The sequence below is a fragment of the Rhinolophus sinicus genome, linkage group LG12, assembly GCF_036562045.2.
Source record: "Rhinolophus sinicus isolate RSC01 linkage group LG12, ASM3656204v1, whole genome shotgun sequence".
NCBI lineage: Eukaryota > Metazoa > Chordata > Mammalia > Chiroptera > Rhinolophidae > Rhinolophus > Rhinolophus sinicus.
In genome coordinates, this window is record NC_133761.1 from 49029324 (window position 1) to 49047411 (window position 18088).

Here is an 18088-nt window from a genome sequence, read left to right on the forward strand (position 1 = left end):
CCCGCAGTGGCCTGAGGTCACCATGATGTTTGTCTTAAAATCATAAAAAAAAAACTTAGAAAGCATGTCCCTGAAAGGACAATAGAAATCAAAATAAAATCTGGTGTCTTATTTTCATTTCCATGGTTTCCTCTCCTTCCCACAATGCTTTTTAATCTCTTAAACCATGTATAAAACTCTTTGCTGAGTATCCAAAACCCATCTTGCCAGTTTGTTTATTTTTCTTATTACTGGTGGGGTTTTTCCACTTTGTATCCTCTCTCCTCCTCTTCATTCTCCATTTCTTCCTCTTCTTCAGTAGAATTAAATTTGATCTTAAGGGTTTTTTACTTTCATGTTGTTGAGAGAAATCACAGTTACTCTGTCTTTTCCTTGCCTGATTTGCTTTTATAAGAAAAATTAATTACCAATAGAATCATATGCATCAAACATCGATCCTCTAAAATAAATATGTTATTTACTGAGGAGCCACTTTATTTTAATCATAGTTAGGGATTCGAAAACAGACTTGGAAACTCAAAAAACAAAACAAAAAAACAAAAAAGAAAGACAGAAAAAGAAAAAGCCTCTGATATTGTCCCAAAGCAATTTACAACCAAATAGGTAAAATAAAAATACATGTACACAAGAAGTGATATTTCAAATATTTAACCAGAAAATGGCACAGGTGACCAACAGTGCAAATGAACCCCTTACCATGGCCACCTTGCTGCTTATCTCAGGGACAGCAGCTCCGAGTGTGATCATGAAACAGGAGAGAGAGGACTCCCATTTATAAAACACAGACTAAGTGCTGGCAGTTGTATCAGAGGCTTTACCTATAATTTCATTGAATTTGCTTAACAATCATACAATATTACTATTTTTAATTTTTTTTTTTTGTATGGACACTGAGAATTTCAGAGCTTTAATGACAAACCTGAGGTCCCACAGCTCATAAATGACAAGCTAGGACTCAAACCTAGGCTGTCTATCCCCTGTGGCAACTCCTAGTACCTTCAGGGTGTGTGACAAGTGTTAACAGTGTGAGGTCCAGAGTGTACTCAAAGAGCAGTTACAAAATAATTTTTGTGTTACATAATGCTTGTTTTCCCAGAAAACTCTGTATTGTGCCCATTAGCAGACAGACATTTGAAGAGATGGTGTGGTTATTTACAAACTCCTCTGCCTTCCTCTGAAGTGGAAGAGGCTGACGCAGTCCCTGGAGGGGCCCAGTTATCAAGGGAATGGCCCTCTGTCCCAGCCACACCTCCTTCCTGTCCTAAAAAATGGATTCCACTGAATTCTTCCTTTTCTTGGGTCAGTCCCAGAAGAATGCCACTAAACCCATTTTGAAAACCCAGTGTAGTTTCATAGCCTTCCGTACAGCCGCCCCTGGAGTCCCCAGCCTGTGACTCTCAGTCCCTTAAAGTGACTGCTCAAATGCAACCTCTATTCTGCCTTTCCGTGCCTTGACCTTTTCTTCAGTTTTATCTCCTTGAGCCCTTTTGTGATCAGTTCTCCAGGCCAACATGTAACTATGTTAATCCCGATAATAGTTCTGGGTCTACTATAGGCAGGAAATTGTGCTAGAACTCAGTAGAAAGTTCTATGGGAGAAGATGGAACTTTCCCTCAAGGCGCCTTTGGTGTCATGAGAGAGAGAGACCAGTTGAAACGCTGTGTGCACTGAGGGGGGACTTCCGGTAGGCTAGCCCCTCTGTTTGGAGTGCTATGTTCTCTCTTTACTGCTTGGCAGCTACAGTTTTCTTCTTCAGGATTCACAAAATGTCCTCTACGTTGCTCCCTGCTCGCTGACTCAAGCAAAGCCAATTATTCACTCTCCTTCTGTTGCAATGATTTTGTTTAGTTGACGGTGTCTACAAGGAGATCCAGGGGGGCAGGAACTCTGTGTCCAGCGGGAGCTGCAGTAAGCACTTACATGCGCTGACCATCTGAAGTAACAATTGAGGAGTAGTCAAATAAATGAATACGAGAGTCATCCTTGGAGGGAGGGTGCAAAGCGTGATTTCCAGAGAAATTAAATGTGAGCTGATTCTTGAAGACATTTAGAAATTGCCAGGTTAGTAAGTGCCAGGACATTTTCCAGATTTTCCTGGCAAATAAAAGCGCTACAACGTTGTTCTGGATCTCTGTTATCTCTCTTTACACAAAAATTTCTCAACTTCAACCCTATTGATCTCTTGGGCCAGATAGTCCTTTGTTGTAGGGGGCTGTCTTGTGCACTGTAGGATGTTTATCAGCCTCCCTGGCCTCCGCTCACTAGCTGCCAGTAGCACATTCTCCACAAGTTGTGGCAAGAAAATGTCTCCAGACATTGTCAAATGTCCCCTCGGGGCCAAGTCACCCTGGGTTGAGAACTCAACCCAACAAATGTGTATACTCAACAAGTGTTAGATCTTGTTAACCTTGGGGGAAAAAAAAGCATTCCATAAAATCAAAAATCATAGAAAATTATTAGTCTAACCATTTTTTAAAAACTGCTATGGACCAGTCAGACTATTCTGAGTGCTTTGTACACCTTCTGTCTAATCCTCAAGTGATGCTCATTTATGGAAGAGGGAGCAGGATCAGAGTGCTCAGGCAATTTGTCCCCAGAGCAGAATCAGTATGTTTCCTGACCCTAATGCACGATGGCAGGGCCGGTTTTACAATTTCTGCATATCTCCCACATACTTCTACTTTCTTTCCGAACATACAGTCTTCTCTGCATGTGTGAATTGGGGCACGCAAAAAAGCTGAAGTTTGAAAGGAGATGAGGTGTATGGAATATGTCCAGATTCAAAAATAAATAATACTCTGATAAATATAGACCTTGAAAAAAATCATAAATAGTCTAACTTACAGTCATCCTAAAACATAAATTTCAAGGCAAAAGAACTTTCTTCACCAGGTGTCTTCTCAGTACATAAACTGACATGTTAGAAATACTTAGTGCAAATGACTGTTTGTACTCGAAGATTTTTAATCAGAATCATTTCTACAATTATATTAGCTCTAATGGCATTTCAAATGAATCGCGTATGATCCTCCATTACAAAAGCACAGTCTTTGAAGTAAATAACCACAAAATTTCAGAATGTTGGAAAAATAATAACTAAATCTTTGGTCAGAAAGTTTGCAGTCGAACATAATCCGCACTTTTCCTCTTTTTCCCTCAGACGTGCAGAGGCCCTCTGGGCAGAGCGGCCTTTTTGTAAATGTTTAAAAAGAACTGCTTAACATTTCTTTTTTACTTCTTGCCATTTCTCTAGAAATTCTAATAACAGAAGGTTTTAGGCTTCAGAATGATAAAGCAGATCATCATTAGTTCAATTTACTTTTGTTTTTGCGGTAAAACAGTTATTTCAGCAACAGCTGTTGGGATAAGCAAGTACTTTTGCAAACATCCTTCCCTTTTGTTGTCAATTTGAATGAAACTTCCAAAGGCAGCAACCAAGGAAGGTAGCATGATACCTCAACTGTCTACACGCAGGCTTCTCCTTTTTAAATGGCATTTTATTCCAGTTCTGGCCTCCTGGAATGTTTTGTTCACAACATGAGGAATTGCACCATATTAGGGCACGTCTTTCCACCCTGCAGCTTGAAACGAATAACTGGAGTTCACAGGTTAGATTCTGACTATGCAAGTCTGAAAAGGTTTGATTCCCTTTAAAGATACGTTTGAGTGCAGAGGGTTTGTTGACCCTGTTTGATATCCTCCACGGACTGCATGACTGAACTAAGCTGAAGTTCCCGGTCATCCCCTCGGCGAAGCTGTGCCGCCTTGGCACCTGCCGGTGGAGAAGCTGTTCTCCCAGTCTGCCTTGCCACCTGGTGGCTGGCTCTGGTTTTGCCTTCCCCTGACCAAGAAAACTTTGGGAAAACTTATTTTAGCTGTTGAATACTGTAATGAATTATAACAGAAGACAGACACTCTTAACAAGGAAGGCAATTCAAAGAAAGTCCCAAAATAAGCCCTTTTTATGCATACTGGATTCCTAATATGGAAGAAGCACTAATAATTAGTCTTGCAAACTGCAACGCTATTTTTTGATTTTTCCCCTGGCCCTTCATGATCAAAATAATAGTAATAGGGTGGACGGGTGGCTCAGTTAGTTAGAGCGCGAGCTCTGGGCAACAGGGCTGCCGGTTCGATTCCCACATGGGCCAGTGAGCTGCACCCTCTGCAACTAGAATGAAGTCAATGAGCTGTCTCTCAGCTCCCAGATGGCTAGATGGCTCGGAGCACGGGCTCTGTCCGCAAGGTTGCCGGTTCGACTCTTCGACTCCTGCAAGGGATGGTGGGCTCCGCCCCCTGCAACTAACAATGGCAACTGGACCTGGAGCTGAGCTGCGCCCTCAACAACTAAGATTGAAAGGACAACAATTTGACTTGGAAAAGTCCCACACTGTTCCCCAATAAAGTCCTGTTCCCCTTCCCCAATAAAAAATCTTTAAAATAATAATAATAATGGAGGTACAGTAGAATTAATTTAGACTGCTACAAAAAATTAACTTACACATTTACAGTTAGTTCAGAGGCTTAAAAATTGAGAGTCCCCAATTCGTTTCTCAAGATAGACACTGCCTGGATGGCTTCGAGGAAACAAAATGAGTTTGCCTCCTTCAAATTCATCACAAAAAAAGTTGTCATGTTTATATTGGCCTTTAGGTTTCTCTAAGCACTTTCACATGTGTTTTCACATTGGATATTTATACCTACTTTTAAATTTTAAAAGTTATCTAGGTGTTTTACTGATTTATAATCCCAGAAAATTTTATGCCATAACTAGGGAAAAGAGAGTAAATTTCTCATAGCTCTTCTTCACATTCCCCTAAACTTAGTAGTCTCAAATTGTTTCTTCAAATTTTCTGTTTCACTTTCTTATTTAAAACATTAGTAAAAGATGTCAAACTATCCATAGCAGTGGCTTTCAAACATTGTTGACCATGACCCACAGTACAAAACACATTTTACATCGTGACTGTATGCATGGATGTGTATGTGTATGTATCTTAAACAGAAGTTTTTGAAACAGCACTTACTGTCATTATGTCCTATTATGTCATTATGTCCTATTATGTCATTATGTCATTATGTTCTGATATGTCTTATTCAATTCTGTTTTTTTGTTGTTGTTATTTTCATGTTGACCCAATAATTGGCTCCTGAGTTACATTTTGAAAATCTTAGTGAATCAATTCTGAATATACTCCTAAATGTAATGCAGTGAAAATGGTCTGGAAAAATACATACTCGTAGATGAAATCAAGAACCAACATACACACACACACACACACACACACACACACACGAAGGTCTGACAAGTTTATGAACTTGTTGCACCAATGTTGCTAACCTTTTTTTGATGCCAGAGAGATTATTCATTATGAATTTGTACCAATTGGACAAACAGTTAACCAAGTTTACTATTTGGAAGTGCTGAAAAGGCTGCGTGAAAAAGTTAGACGACCTGAACTTTTCACCAGCAATTAATTCGTGGCTCTTGTACCACGACAATGCACCAGCTAACACGGCACTGTCTGTGAGGGAGTTTTTAGCCAGTAAACAAATAACTGTATTAGAACACCCTCCCTACTCACCTGATCTGGTCCCCAGTGACTTCTTTCTTTACCTGAAAAGAAAAATAAATATTAAAAGGCAGACATTCCGATGACATTCAGGACATCAAGGGTAATACAATGACAGCTATTTTGGCCATTCTAGAAAAAGTTCCAAAATTGCTTGGAAGGGGGAACTAGGCGCTGGTGTCGGTGCACAGCTTCCCGAGGGGAGAACTTCAAACGTGACCATAGGATGAGTTTGTGACCTTAATTGTCCAACCTCATAGATAAATGGAACAAAATAGAGAGCCCAGAAATAAACCCATGCCTATATGGTCATTTAATCGATGACAAAGGAGTTAAGAATATACAATGCGGTAAAGACAGTCTCTTCAATAAATGGACAGATACATGCAAAAAGAAATGAAACTTGACCACCTTCTTATGTCATATACAAGAATAAACTCAAAATGGATTAAAGACTTAGAAACATAAGACCCAAAACCATAAAACTCCTAGAAGAAAACATAGGCAGTAAACACTGGCATTGCTCTTAGTAATGTTTTTTTGGATAGCTCTCCTTGGGCAAGGGAAACAAAAGGAAAAAAAAATGGGACTACATCAAAATGAAAAGGGTTTGCACAGCAAAACAAACCATCAACAAAACAAAAAGACAGCATTCCAATTGCAAGAAGGTAATCGCCCATGTAACATCAAATAAGGGGTTAATATCCAAAATTTATAAAGAACTCAGAAAACTTAACACCAAAACAAAACCAAAAAAAAACAATCCAATTAAAAAATGGGCAGAGGACCTGAATAGATGTTTTTCCAAAGGACTTACACATGGCCATTGTGCATATGAAAAGATGCTCAATGTCACTAACCATCAGCGATATGCAGATTAAAACCACAATGAAATATCACCTCACACCTGTCAGAATGGCTATCATCAATAAATCAACAAACAACAAGTACTGATGAGGATGTGGAGAAATGGGAACCCTGGTGCACTGTTGGTGGGACTGCAAATTGTTGCAGCCTCTCTGGAAAACAGTATGTAGGTTCCTCAAAAAATTAAAAGTAGAGCTACCTTATGACCGAGCAATTCCACTTTTGGGTATTTATCCAAAGAAATGCAAAACACTAATTTGAAAAGACATATGCACCCCTATGTTTATTGCAGCATTATTTATAATAGCCAAGATGTAGAAGCAACCTAAGTGTCCATCAATAGCCAATTGGATAAAGAAGAAGTGGTACATATATACAATGGAATATTACTTGGACATAAAAAGAATGAAATCTTACCATTTGTGAAAGCATGAATGGATCTAGAGGGTATTATGCTAAGTGAAATAAGTCCAACAGAGAAAGACAAATATCATATGATTTCACTTGCATGTGGAATCTAAAAAACAACAACAAAAGAAATAAACTCATAGATACAGAGAACAAATTGCTCATTGCCAGGTATCAGGGGTATTGGGGGACTCGGTGAAAAAGGTGAAGGTATTAAGAAGTACAAATCACCAGTTATAAAAACTCATGGAGATGTAAAGTACAGCATGGGGCATATAGTCAGTAATATTATAACAATTATGTATGGTGTCAGGTGGGTACTAGACTTATCACGGTGATCACTTCCTAAGTTATATAAACGTCTAACTACTATGCTGTACACCTGAAACTAATATAATACTGTATGTCAACTGTAATTGAAAAATAAAATTTTAAGATACCTGTATCCTAGAAATATTCAAACTGGTTTGATCAATTCAGAACATTCTGGAAAAGGTTCTGCACATTATCCAGCGTAAGATAACTGACTTGTATACTGCTACCGTCCATTAAAAAGAACGAGTGCATTACTTTTTCTACCTGTGTTTTAAAGAGATAATGTAATGGGAAGTGATTCCCGCTGATTTCCCCCATTACTCCGGGTCATCGTTCCTCATTCCAAGGAAGCTTGAATGACCGTATCGCCTTAGAATCACTTATGTCTGGAGCCTGGCATACGTAAATGCCCAGGCGGATAAAATGCAAATGAAGAGGCTTAACGCATCGAGTAGCATGATGATAAAACTACACTGGCTGAGTATCATGCAAGCATCTGTTTTCTCTCTTCTTTTTAAAATAAGAGCAGTAAGGAAGATTTTTGTCTGATAACAGCATTATGTGGAAATAGGTGTGGTATATATTTAGAAATATGGAAAATGTGGGGGGAAAGTACAATGTCCAGGGCATGCCGCTAGCTAATTGTGCTACCTTGAACCAATCGGTCTCAGCCCATCCTAGACACGTGACCGTTAAAAGAAGAGAATGAATTTGATGTTTTGGCCTCTCTGAGATGCAACATCTTCTCATAGGTTTTCTGCCTTTTAAAGTATGCAATGCAAAGAATCAATCAAATGAAGGCAGACATTTTCCTAACTCCATCTTTTCTCTCTTTTGTCCCCAGACTATGTCAGAGAGTCACAATGACCTTGCACAATAACAGCACAACCTCGCCTTTGTTCCCAAACATCAGCTCCTCCTGGATGCATGACTCCTCGGCTGCAGGGCTGCCCCCAGGAATCGTCACTCATTTTGGCAGCTACAACATTTCTCCAGCAGCTGGGGATTTGTCTTCTCCAAATGGCACGACCAGTGACCCCCTGGGAGGCCATACCATCTGGCAAGTGGTCTTCATTGCATTCTTAACGGGCGTCGTGGCCTTGTTGACCATCATCGGCAACATCCTGGTGATAGTGGCATTTAAGGTCAACAAGCAGCTGAAGACTGTCAATAACTACTTCCTCTTAAGCCTGGCCTGTGCCGATCTGATTATTGGGGTCATTTCAATGAATCTGTTTACTACCTACATTATCATGAATCGATGGGCTTTAGGGAACTTGGCCTGTGACCTCTGGCTTTCCATCGACTATGTGGCTAGCAATGCCTCAGTCATGAATCTTCTGGTGATTAGCTTTGACAGGTACTTTTCCATCACGAGGCCACTCACATACCGGGCCAAACGAACAACAAAACGAGCTGGTGTGATGATAGGTCTGGCTTGGGTCATCTCCTTCATCCTTTGGGCCCCTGCCATCTTGTTCTGGCAGTACTTTGTTGGGAAGAGAACTGTGCCCCCAGGGGAGTGTTTCATTCAGTTCCTCAGTGAGCCCACTATTACCTTTGGCACGGCCATCGCTGCCTTTTATATGCCTGTCACCATTATGACTATTTTATACTGGAGGATCTATAAGGAAACTGAAAAACGTACCAAAGAGCTTGCTGGGCTACAAGCCTCAGGGACAGAAGCGGAGGCAGAAAGCTTCGTCCACCCCACAGGCAGTTCTCGAAGCTGCAGTAGCTATGAACTTCAACAGCAAAACATGAAACACTCAGCCAGGAGGAAGTATGGCGGCTGCCACTTCTGGTTCACAACCAAGAGTTGGAAGCCCAGTGCTGAGCAGATGGACCAAGACCAAAGCAGTAGTGACAGCTGGAATAATAACGACGCTGCTGCATCTCTGGAAAACTCCGCATCCTCAGATGAGGAGGACATGGGCTCAGAGACAAGAGCCATCTATTCCATTGTACTCAAGCTTCCAGGTCACAGCACCATTCTCAACTCCACCAAGTTACCCTCATCAGACAACCTGCAGGTGCCCGACGAGGAACTGGGGACAGTGGACTTGGAGAGGAAAGCCAGCAAGCTGCAGGCCCAGGAGAGCATGGACGATGGAGGCAGTTTTCCAAAAAGCTTCTCCAAGCTTCCCATCCAGTTAGAGTCAGCCGTGGACACAGCCAAGACCTCTGACGTCAACTCCTCAGTGAGTAAGACCATGGCCACTCTACCTCTGTCCTTCAAGGAAGCCACGCTGGCCAAGAGATTTGCTCTGAAGACCAGAAGTCAGATCACAAAGCGGAAACGGATGTCACTCATCAAGGAGAAGAAAGCAGCCCAGACCCTCAGTGCCATCTTGCTTGCCTTTATCATCACCTGGACCCCCTACAATATCATGGTTCTGGTGAACACATTTTGTGACAGCTGCATACCCAAAAACTATTGGAATCTGGGCTACTGGCTGTGCTACATCAACAGCACCGTGAATCCCGTGTGCTATGCCCTGTGCAACAAAACATTCAGAACCACTTTCAAGATGCTGCTGCTCTGCCAGTGTGACAAAAGGAAGAGGCGCAAGCAGCAGTACCAGCAAAGACAGTCCGTGATTTTTCACAAGCGTGTGCCCGAGCAGGCCTTGTAGAATGAGGTTTTGTCAATAGCAGTGACCAAACGCACACATCAACCCACAAACCTTAGGAGGGAGTAAGGTGAGGGTGGGATGATTTCTGGTGATGAGAAAAATGTTCTTATCACCCAGATGTGAAAGAAGCTGCCTGTTTACTGATCCATTGGATAAATCCATTTTAATATAAAAGTCAAATACCAATTCAGCAAAAAAAAAAAAAAAAAAGCATATGACTGAATATAAAGAAATTTATTCTGAAATAGACTTTAAGTGTTTTTTTCTTAAAGAGGAAAAAAATTGTTTCATAACAATTATACACCCAAATTGATCTGCTTGGTTCTTTTAATCCCCATTGGTTCTGGAATCTCAGCTAAGCATAAGTAGCTGGCCCAGTTGCCATGTTCTTTACAAGGATCTCAAAAGTGTTAACGCACACCCCACGTGGCACACGTCAGAATAGTGAATCTGCAGTTCTGAAATTATTTCATATGTTGCTAAGCTGAGCTTTCTTGTCCCAATACAGCTTTTTGTCTTATCTTTGCTGTGTTGCTAAACTCTATTTGTAGGCTTGATTCTTGATTCCTGCAAAGTATTGTTCCGTGCAGTTCAATTTTCTTACAAATAAAAATATATAAGTGTATATATATATGTGTGTGTGTGTGTGACAGAGTTACACACATACACACACACACACACACACACACACACACAAACACATAGTGTATATAATATAATGGGAATCACTGAACTGGCAAATTATTCCTGCAATATATGCTTTCAGTACTTTGGTAACTGAAGTTCTCTGGGATCCTAACACAACATAAAAGTGAAATAAACCCAGTGTAGTGTTTTGGAAACTGGGGCTGTTTTATACAAACCACCCTGGAGAATATGCAGCAGAGAGCAGCCAGGCCCTCCCGGCAGGTCTGTGCAGAGTGGACAGCCTTGTGATAAAGGTCAAGTGCCATAGCTTGACCAGACCCTGAGTGTAAGCTATGTCCTCAGCAGAGGTAAATCAAATCAGGCCCCTCTGAGCAAAAAAATGGACCATGTCCACATGTTTGAATTTAACTGTTCAAATCTGAATGTTTCCAAACAAAATGTCTGCTATCTCAGCTGCTCACAACTCAGTAACAGTGTCACGTTTGAATGTCATACACAGCAATATATATGGCAAAGTAAAAAGACATTGTGAGGGGGGATGAAGGAGAACATGGTATTCTATTTCTTGCTACCTGGCATCTTCTAAATGAAAAACTTTACACCTTTGTTACTTAGCTGTGGCCAGTGTTTCTTGGTCTTCTGAGCTTCACCCAGTAAGATGTGAAGCTTCGCAAGTCACATGTCCTCCAAAGAAAGAAATATACTTTGAAAAGTCATGCTTCAAATTGATCTCCTTACACTGAAAAACTGTTGTTTTTTTTAATTCTCTTCTGAATTGAACAAAATGCTAAATGTTCTATTTGGGGGATGGGAGGGGTGCTGCGATTGCTGTCATTTTTGTTGCTGCTGTAATTGTTGGGGTCCCTTCTTTTCCTTTTGCTGGGGCTGGGTGGGGAGAGGGAAGGGAGGGTGGTGGGGTGGGTGGGGGCGGGTTGAGGAGAAATCTCACCTTTGTACAGGGCTCTGTGCTGACTGGAGCCAGGGTAGAAGCTGCTTTTGTATTCCGTGTGAGCTGGTGTTTACAGGTGACTTTGGCCACAGTGGACGTGTACTCAGTGGTGTCTGTGTTTCTGAACTATTTAATTTTGTGTTATGTTTATATGAAGAAATATTTATGTATACTTCACCAAGTGTCTATTTAATGTCGATAAATATTACTCTTCAGTTTTCAGCCATGGTACCTTGAAAGTGATTCTTCAAGGTCCAGCGAGTAAGGTATATTGAGCTTTCATGTGGCTAAGAAGAAAAACGTCATTCTGTGGGCGTCAGCAAGTACCTAACTCTTTCTAGGTAATAAAAAGTCAACTGTAATTTCAACACAAATGTTTAAAATTACTCTTAATCCTGATGGGAGCTGAACAAAGCACCCTCCATCATTGTGTTTGAAATCACGTGACAAGGGAAAAAAAGTAAATCAGTGTAACTGAAAGAGTTGTTGTTGTTTTTTTCGTTTGTTTTTTTTTTTTTTTTGGCCCACATTCAACCAAAGAACAAGAAAAACCAGAGACTCTTTTCTAACGTGTATAGCAAACTACAGAATGTTATGTTACCCACCTGTGAAACGTCTAGTGAGCAATTGCATCTATATTTAATTTCTCAAGTTGGCCTGACACTAATAAATATGTGAATGCTGGTTCAAGTCTCCCCGTACTTCAGTAATTCCCATCATTTCCGAATATCCGAAACTACTTCCCCCCACAAAGTGACATTTCTTGTATTTAAAAAACAAAAAGAAAAAATTAGAATTAAATTTAAGAAACAGAGAAACCCTGAGCTTTGGAAGAACTGCGAAGGTTAATAACAATTCTTCTTACACATGATTATTTCTTTATCCTTGTTCTGTTATGATGCTAACAATGGCAGAAAAGAAACAAGTCCAAGACACTAGTTCTCCTTTTCTGTTCCTGGTTTAATTAGAGAATTGTTTTCCAATCTCTTATGGATGAAAACTGCTTTAAAATACTGCTGTGTTTATAGAAAGGTTATGTCCAACTCAGGTTGTCTACAGAGAAGGAAAATAAAAATAAAAAAAACATTATTTTGAATATGGACAATTTAGACATGTAATCAAAGATGTAGTAAGTGTTCGTTGTACCTGCATTTCTCATAGGGCTGTTGTTGGAGAAGATATTCAGCATTTACACAAGATCGAAATGTCTTCATCCTCAAGTGGGGAATCAAACTGTTTTGTTCCATGTGAATCAGGTTTGCAGAGCTTTCATGATTATTCACTTTAGTTAAAAGAGCAAAATAAACCTAAAATAAACCACACATGAGTACCCACCTCAATACATGCACACACACACAAACCCATTCTCCCATCCTCTGTTCTCCAGGCCTTGTCAGGAGAAGTGAGCTGTCTGGGCCTCTACTTCCCTTGGCTCTTCTTTCTATCACCTACCTGTGTCCTCTGCTAGTTCTCCACACGATCTTGAGTCATCCTTGCGTTAAATCCAGCTTGACTCTCTAAACATGTTCCATTCCTGTTCACTCTTTCATGCATAATAGTTCTGGACTCTAACAGAAAAAAACAAATAGCAAGAAAGCACAAGCAGCAGCTGCAGAGGCTAAAGAGCTAGAAGGCAGACCAAACCTGTGCGGCAGATGGGCAAGTTCAGTGCCCTGGAGAGGATGAGCGCTCTGTGTGCTGACTGGGAAGCAGGAGGGCAGAGCTCTGATGCAACAGTGGCGGCATCGGGTCTGCCTCAGGAGGGAGGGGGAAGTGGGGCCTCAGGCACAGCGGAGAAGCGGATATAAACTGACAGTAAGACACAGACGGAGCCTGGCTATCGTCACAGGTGTCCTGTACTTATCTGAGTAGAGATGCAGTACCAATGGGGACATGATGCTGACAAATTAGTCCATTACAGCAACTTCAGAGGACAGGCTCACACAGACACCCTCCACCTAGGAGGAAGAACTCGGAGGTCTTGGCCCAGTTCTGTCACCATGTACTGACATGTCCTCTGTCATGCACGTCATTTGCCTTTCAACACACTGGGCTGTCAATGCTCCAAGGAAGCAACAACACTAAAGCATCTCTAATTTGTCTTCTGGTAGCAAACAGGTCAAAATTGAGATGTGGCATTAGTTAAGTAACTACAGTGATAAATGTAAAAGAGTATAACTGGTGAAAACTTGAAAATTTCTGATTTTATGTGGTCCTTTGTCACTTAATGATGGGGAGACATTCTGGGAAATGTGTCATTAGATGCTTTCATTGTTGTATGACTATCACAGAGGCACTCGCACAAACCTAGGTGATACCGCCAACTACACACCTAGGCTCCCTGGTACAGCTTACCACTCCTGGGCTGCAAACCTGTGCAGCATTTACTGTACTGGTTGCTATAGGCAACTATAACACAGTGGTAAGTATTTGTGCATCTAAACGTATCTGAACTTAGAAAAGATGCAGTTAGGGTTTCCAGGTGGGAATTCCCGCCTGTTCTCAGGAATTTTTTTTTTTGCTTTCCCGTTCCCGAATCCCCAGATATAAACTGTTTTCTGTTCTCCAAGATGAACCGTTTCCACAAAGTGATGGCCCATACTACCAACCACTGGGTTCAAGGAACCGATTTTCCCGATTTCTCGACCAACTTTTCTCGGGATTCGGGAACGGGAAAGTGAAAAAAATTCCTGAGAACGGGTGGGAATTCCCTCCTGGAAACCCTAGGTACAGTGCGTGATGGATGGGGATGAAATCTGTGCACTCAAAATTAAGGTGCTGGGAGTGAGGGGAAATCTATTGCCAAGCTCCACAGATATTGCTCCTATCAGAGAAAAAAGATTCCTCCTGAACAACAAATCCTTCCATGTCCTATAGGAAATTCAGTTCCTTTATAATCTAATGGGACCACTGTCATATATGTGATCCCCAATGACATTGTTATGTGGTGTGTGATGGTACAGACATCACAATTATTTACTGATTATGTTTCAGTACAACAAAATCTAAAGAACTCACACGGTTTGTTGGTAAACCTGGAACTGTATTGTTAAAATATCACTCTAGGCTGGGATCAACACCTAAGGGCCTAACAAACAGAGTCACTGGGTAGTTGGTGTTTGTGTTGGTTTTACACTCTTATTTCTTATAATGGTGCTGAAACTGTGTAGAATGCAGCACTCAAAACAGTTATCCTTTTTTCAACATAAACACCCTACTTCTATCACCTATAAAAGAGTATTTTTTTAAATATAATATGCAACAAATATGGTTTGATCAACAATGTCAGCTCCAGCCCACAATAGGTTCAAGGGCAATTTTACTACTTCCCTTTAGAGACTAACGTCATGCTCTCTTTCCTTGTGTTTTTTTTTGTGTTTTCATGACACTATTTTGTAGGTATTTGGCTTCTACCAGGATTAATGCTGTGTGAGTAAGTAGTCCAGACTTAAGGGATTGGTTTCAGGGACAGTAATCCCATGTTTTTTAGAACTGGAGAGTTCCGTTTTCCTTTTTCTGGCTTTTGTGTTACTTCCTGAGAAAGGAGGCTCACATTGAGATAATAAAAATGGATAAGTAAGATCAAGCTCATAAAGTGACTATACTTAACATAAGTTTGTAACTGCACAATGTTTTATTGACGGGCTCCAAAATGGGTAAACATTAGTATTGTTATTTGGACATATGAGGCTGACAATTAAGTACACAAACTTGTTGCAACAATGTTGCTAACATTTTTTTTATATCAAAGGGAAGATTCATTATGAATTTGTACCAACTGCACAAACAGATGACCAAGTTTACTATTTGGAAGTGCTGAAAAAGCTGTGTGGAAAAGTTAGACGACCTGAATTTTTGTCAACTATTCATGGCTCTTGCATCACGACAATGCACTAGCTCACATGGCACTGTCTGTGAGGGAGTTTTTAGCTAGTAAACAAATAACTGTATTGGAGCACCTTCCCTACTCACCTGCTCTGGCCCCCAATGACTTCCTTCTTCACCCAAAGATAAAGGAAATATTGAAAGGAAGACATTTTGATGGACATCAAAGATAATAAGATGGCAGCTCTGATGGCCATTCCAGAAAAAGAGTTCCAAAATTGCTTTGAAGGGTGGACTGGGCACTGGTGTCAGTACATAGCTTCCCAAGGGGAGTACTTGGAAGGTGACCGTAGTGACATTCAGCAGTGAGGTATGTAGCGCTTTTTCTAGGATGAGTTCATGAACTTAATTGTCCAGCCTCATTCATTCCATTCACAGCTTCATGCTCAGATATTTACAATACACTTGAGCATATGGAAGTGGACACCATAATGTTTTACTAAAATGTTAGGCCTGTAGTTGCTCTATGGAGCCACAGAGGTTTAGCACAGAGTGTGACTCTACCACTCTGGCCTGGCCTGGGACCACCCTAACTACTCACCTGGACATACAGCTGGCTGACATCCCAGTTACAGTACACATTCTGCATGAAAGGTAAATGGAAAAGGCCTTTGTACCCTCAGTTACAGAGAAATGTGAATAACACATTCCTCACCCAAATTAGAATCCAGTAATCCTATCTTAAACTAAAAAGACTACCCCCAGAATATTAAAGTTTATTATTGTTCTTTCTTTAAGTTCAAAATACTCACCAATTCTGTAATTTACTTACCATATCCCAAACTATTTTTATCCTGGATTCTTTGAGTTCCTTGATAATAGAAAATGGGTCTTATTCATCCTTTGGCTGGAACATTGTCTGTCAAACAGCAGACATTTAATAAATGTTTAATGTTTAACAAACTCTGCATTAATTAATACAAATATTTATCAAAATTACATGAACATCAATGCTACATGTTGCTAATGTAGTCAGGAGTCATTGAACTGGGAAAGTAACCGAAAAGAAAAATGATTTATTAATCTGATGGCAATCTAATAAAAAAAAGTACTAAGCAACAAGAACTATTTTAAATAGATTTGAAGTAGTGAATATAATGAAAAGTACAGAAAGAGAAAATAAAAATAAAAACTCTTTCTTTTAGCCCTAGAACTCAGAAACTTTTTACCAGATGGTCAGTTCTACCTGGTCCTTCCTGATTGTCCTAGTCAGAGAAGTCTTGGCAGAGCCTGGAGAGTACCTAAATATGTTTTTTGTTTGTACAAGTGAAAGTCTGTAGTTTGGCTTAAAACATTCTTGCATGTAGTTTTACTTGGCATGGAAATTAGGAGAAAATCCATTCTGTTCTGCAAGCTACTAAACAAAAGCCTGTCTTGTATTCATTCCTCATCCTGCATGTGCATTTTCATCCTCCAGCACACAACACTCCAGAGAATCTTCCTTGGGGGGCTATGCTTACAGCTATGTCAAGGCAACATTTTGAGCAATGCCTCTCTCTCTCTCTCTCTCTCTCTCTCTTTCTCTGTCTCTCTCAAACACACCAGAACTGTCTCTAAGTCTGGTGCAGGTTTAAGGGATAATTAAATTAAAATGAACTTCCAAGTCGGTGAATCAGCACATTGATTTTTCTTTTCAAGAAGCTTTCCGGGAAATGCCTATGAAATGTTTAGTGACACTCACATCCTTCTAATTGATGAGGGTGTAGAGGGAAATGGCTGCCCATAAAGAGATGGCTATATATTTGCTTTGTAAGCAAAAGGCATGTGTCATAGTTGCATTTAAAATAGTGCCCCCATCTTTATCAAAGACACTGAATTTTACCTATTTTTCTTTCCTAGTGGCCAGTACATTCACAGTAGTCATTTTAGGTGTGTCATGTGACAATTTCCATCTTTTTCCTAAAAACAAGTCAATTGTCTGTACTTTAAAATGATGCTGACAACGTCATGGTGATATTATCCCCTAAGTTTAACAGTGAAATAAGGAAATAAAATGATTCATAAAAAAAGAATGTGGTCTGTTTTCTTTTTAATCCAAGGTCCATAAGATAGCGGCAGTTTTTTATTGTATAAAAGGGGTAGAGTACACTGAAGAGATAATTCTGAAACAGATTGTTATTTGCATACACTAGAACTTTCTTCAACAACCAACATGGCCGCAGTCATAAACCGAAATACTTGTTATCATATGTTTAGGAGTATGTATTAAGCACAGTAAATTTTATCTTGACACACAGTCCTTATTCCAAGTGTATGTAGAAAAATTATTTATCTCTACATATATACCTTGAAGGGGAGTTTTATGTGTCTCTTTGTAAAGGAAAAGCTTATCTTTTCCCCCTTTTATTACAGTTCTTATTCATTGCTTTCGGACCCATCAGAAAATGTTTTCCTACTGAAAATAAAAACCAAGCATCATGTCATATTGCATTGACTTTAAATTACTACAAGTGTAGGTCTGAGCTGAAGTTACTGTAAGCAAGAGACATGAATTTTTGTAGTGGCTTGTTTGGTGACTGTATGGCTATTTTACTATTTCACTCCCTGTGCCATAGAAAACAAACACTGCCACTTGTGTGTGGAAACTTCCTGACTTTCGTCTTGCAAGCGAGTGCAGGAAAGAGCTTTCTTAGTCTCCCTCTCTTTCCCTCTCTCTAAGACCCACTTTCTAGCTCAACATACACCAAAGGCATTTATCTCCTGTTTATTCTGATAAATGCCATTTTAACAGGTGTGAGGTGATATCTCATAATGGTTTTGATTTGCATTTCCCTAATGATCAGTTATGTTGACCATCTTTTCATGTA

General features: G+C 40.2%; 1 protein-coding gene and 1 long non-coding RNA gene across 7 annotated transcripts in view; one reads left to right on the plus strand and one right to left on the minus strand.

The window, feature by feature from the left end:
* CHRM3 (cholinergic receptor muscarinic 3) overlaps positions 1 to 11336 on the plus strand; it is a 446537-nt gene extending 435201 nt beyond the window's left edge. For all 6 annotated transcript variants that reach the window (XM_019746845.2, XM_019746847.2, XM_074316778.1 and 3 more), the window contains one exon: positions 8008 to 11336. In XM_019746845.2, coding sequence (XP_019602404.1) covers positions 8027 to 9799 — 1773 coding nt within the window. In that variant the 5' untranslated portion in view covers positions 8008 to 8026 and the 3' untranslated portion in view covers positions 9800 to 11336. The remainder of the gene's footprint in view (positions 1 to 8007) is intronic.
* Positions 11337 to 11901: 565 nt separating this feature from the next.
* Positions 11902 to 12979, minus strand: LOC141567885 (uncharacterized). The gene is made up of 3 exons (XR_012490827.1): positions 12849 to 12979; positions 12543 to 12703; positions 11902 to 12449 (listed from the first exon to the last, which is right to left on the minus strand). It is a non-coding gene; the product is annotated as an uncharacterized LOC141567885 (long non-coding RNA).
* Between the last annotated feature and the right edge of the window lie 5109 nt (positions 12980 to 18088).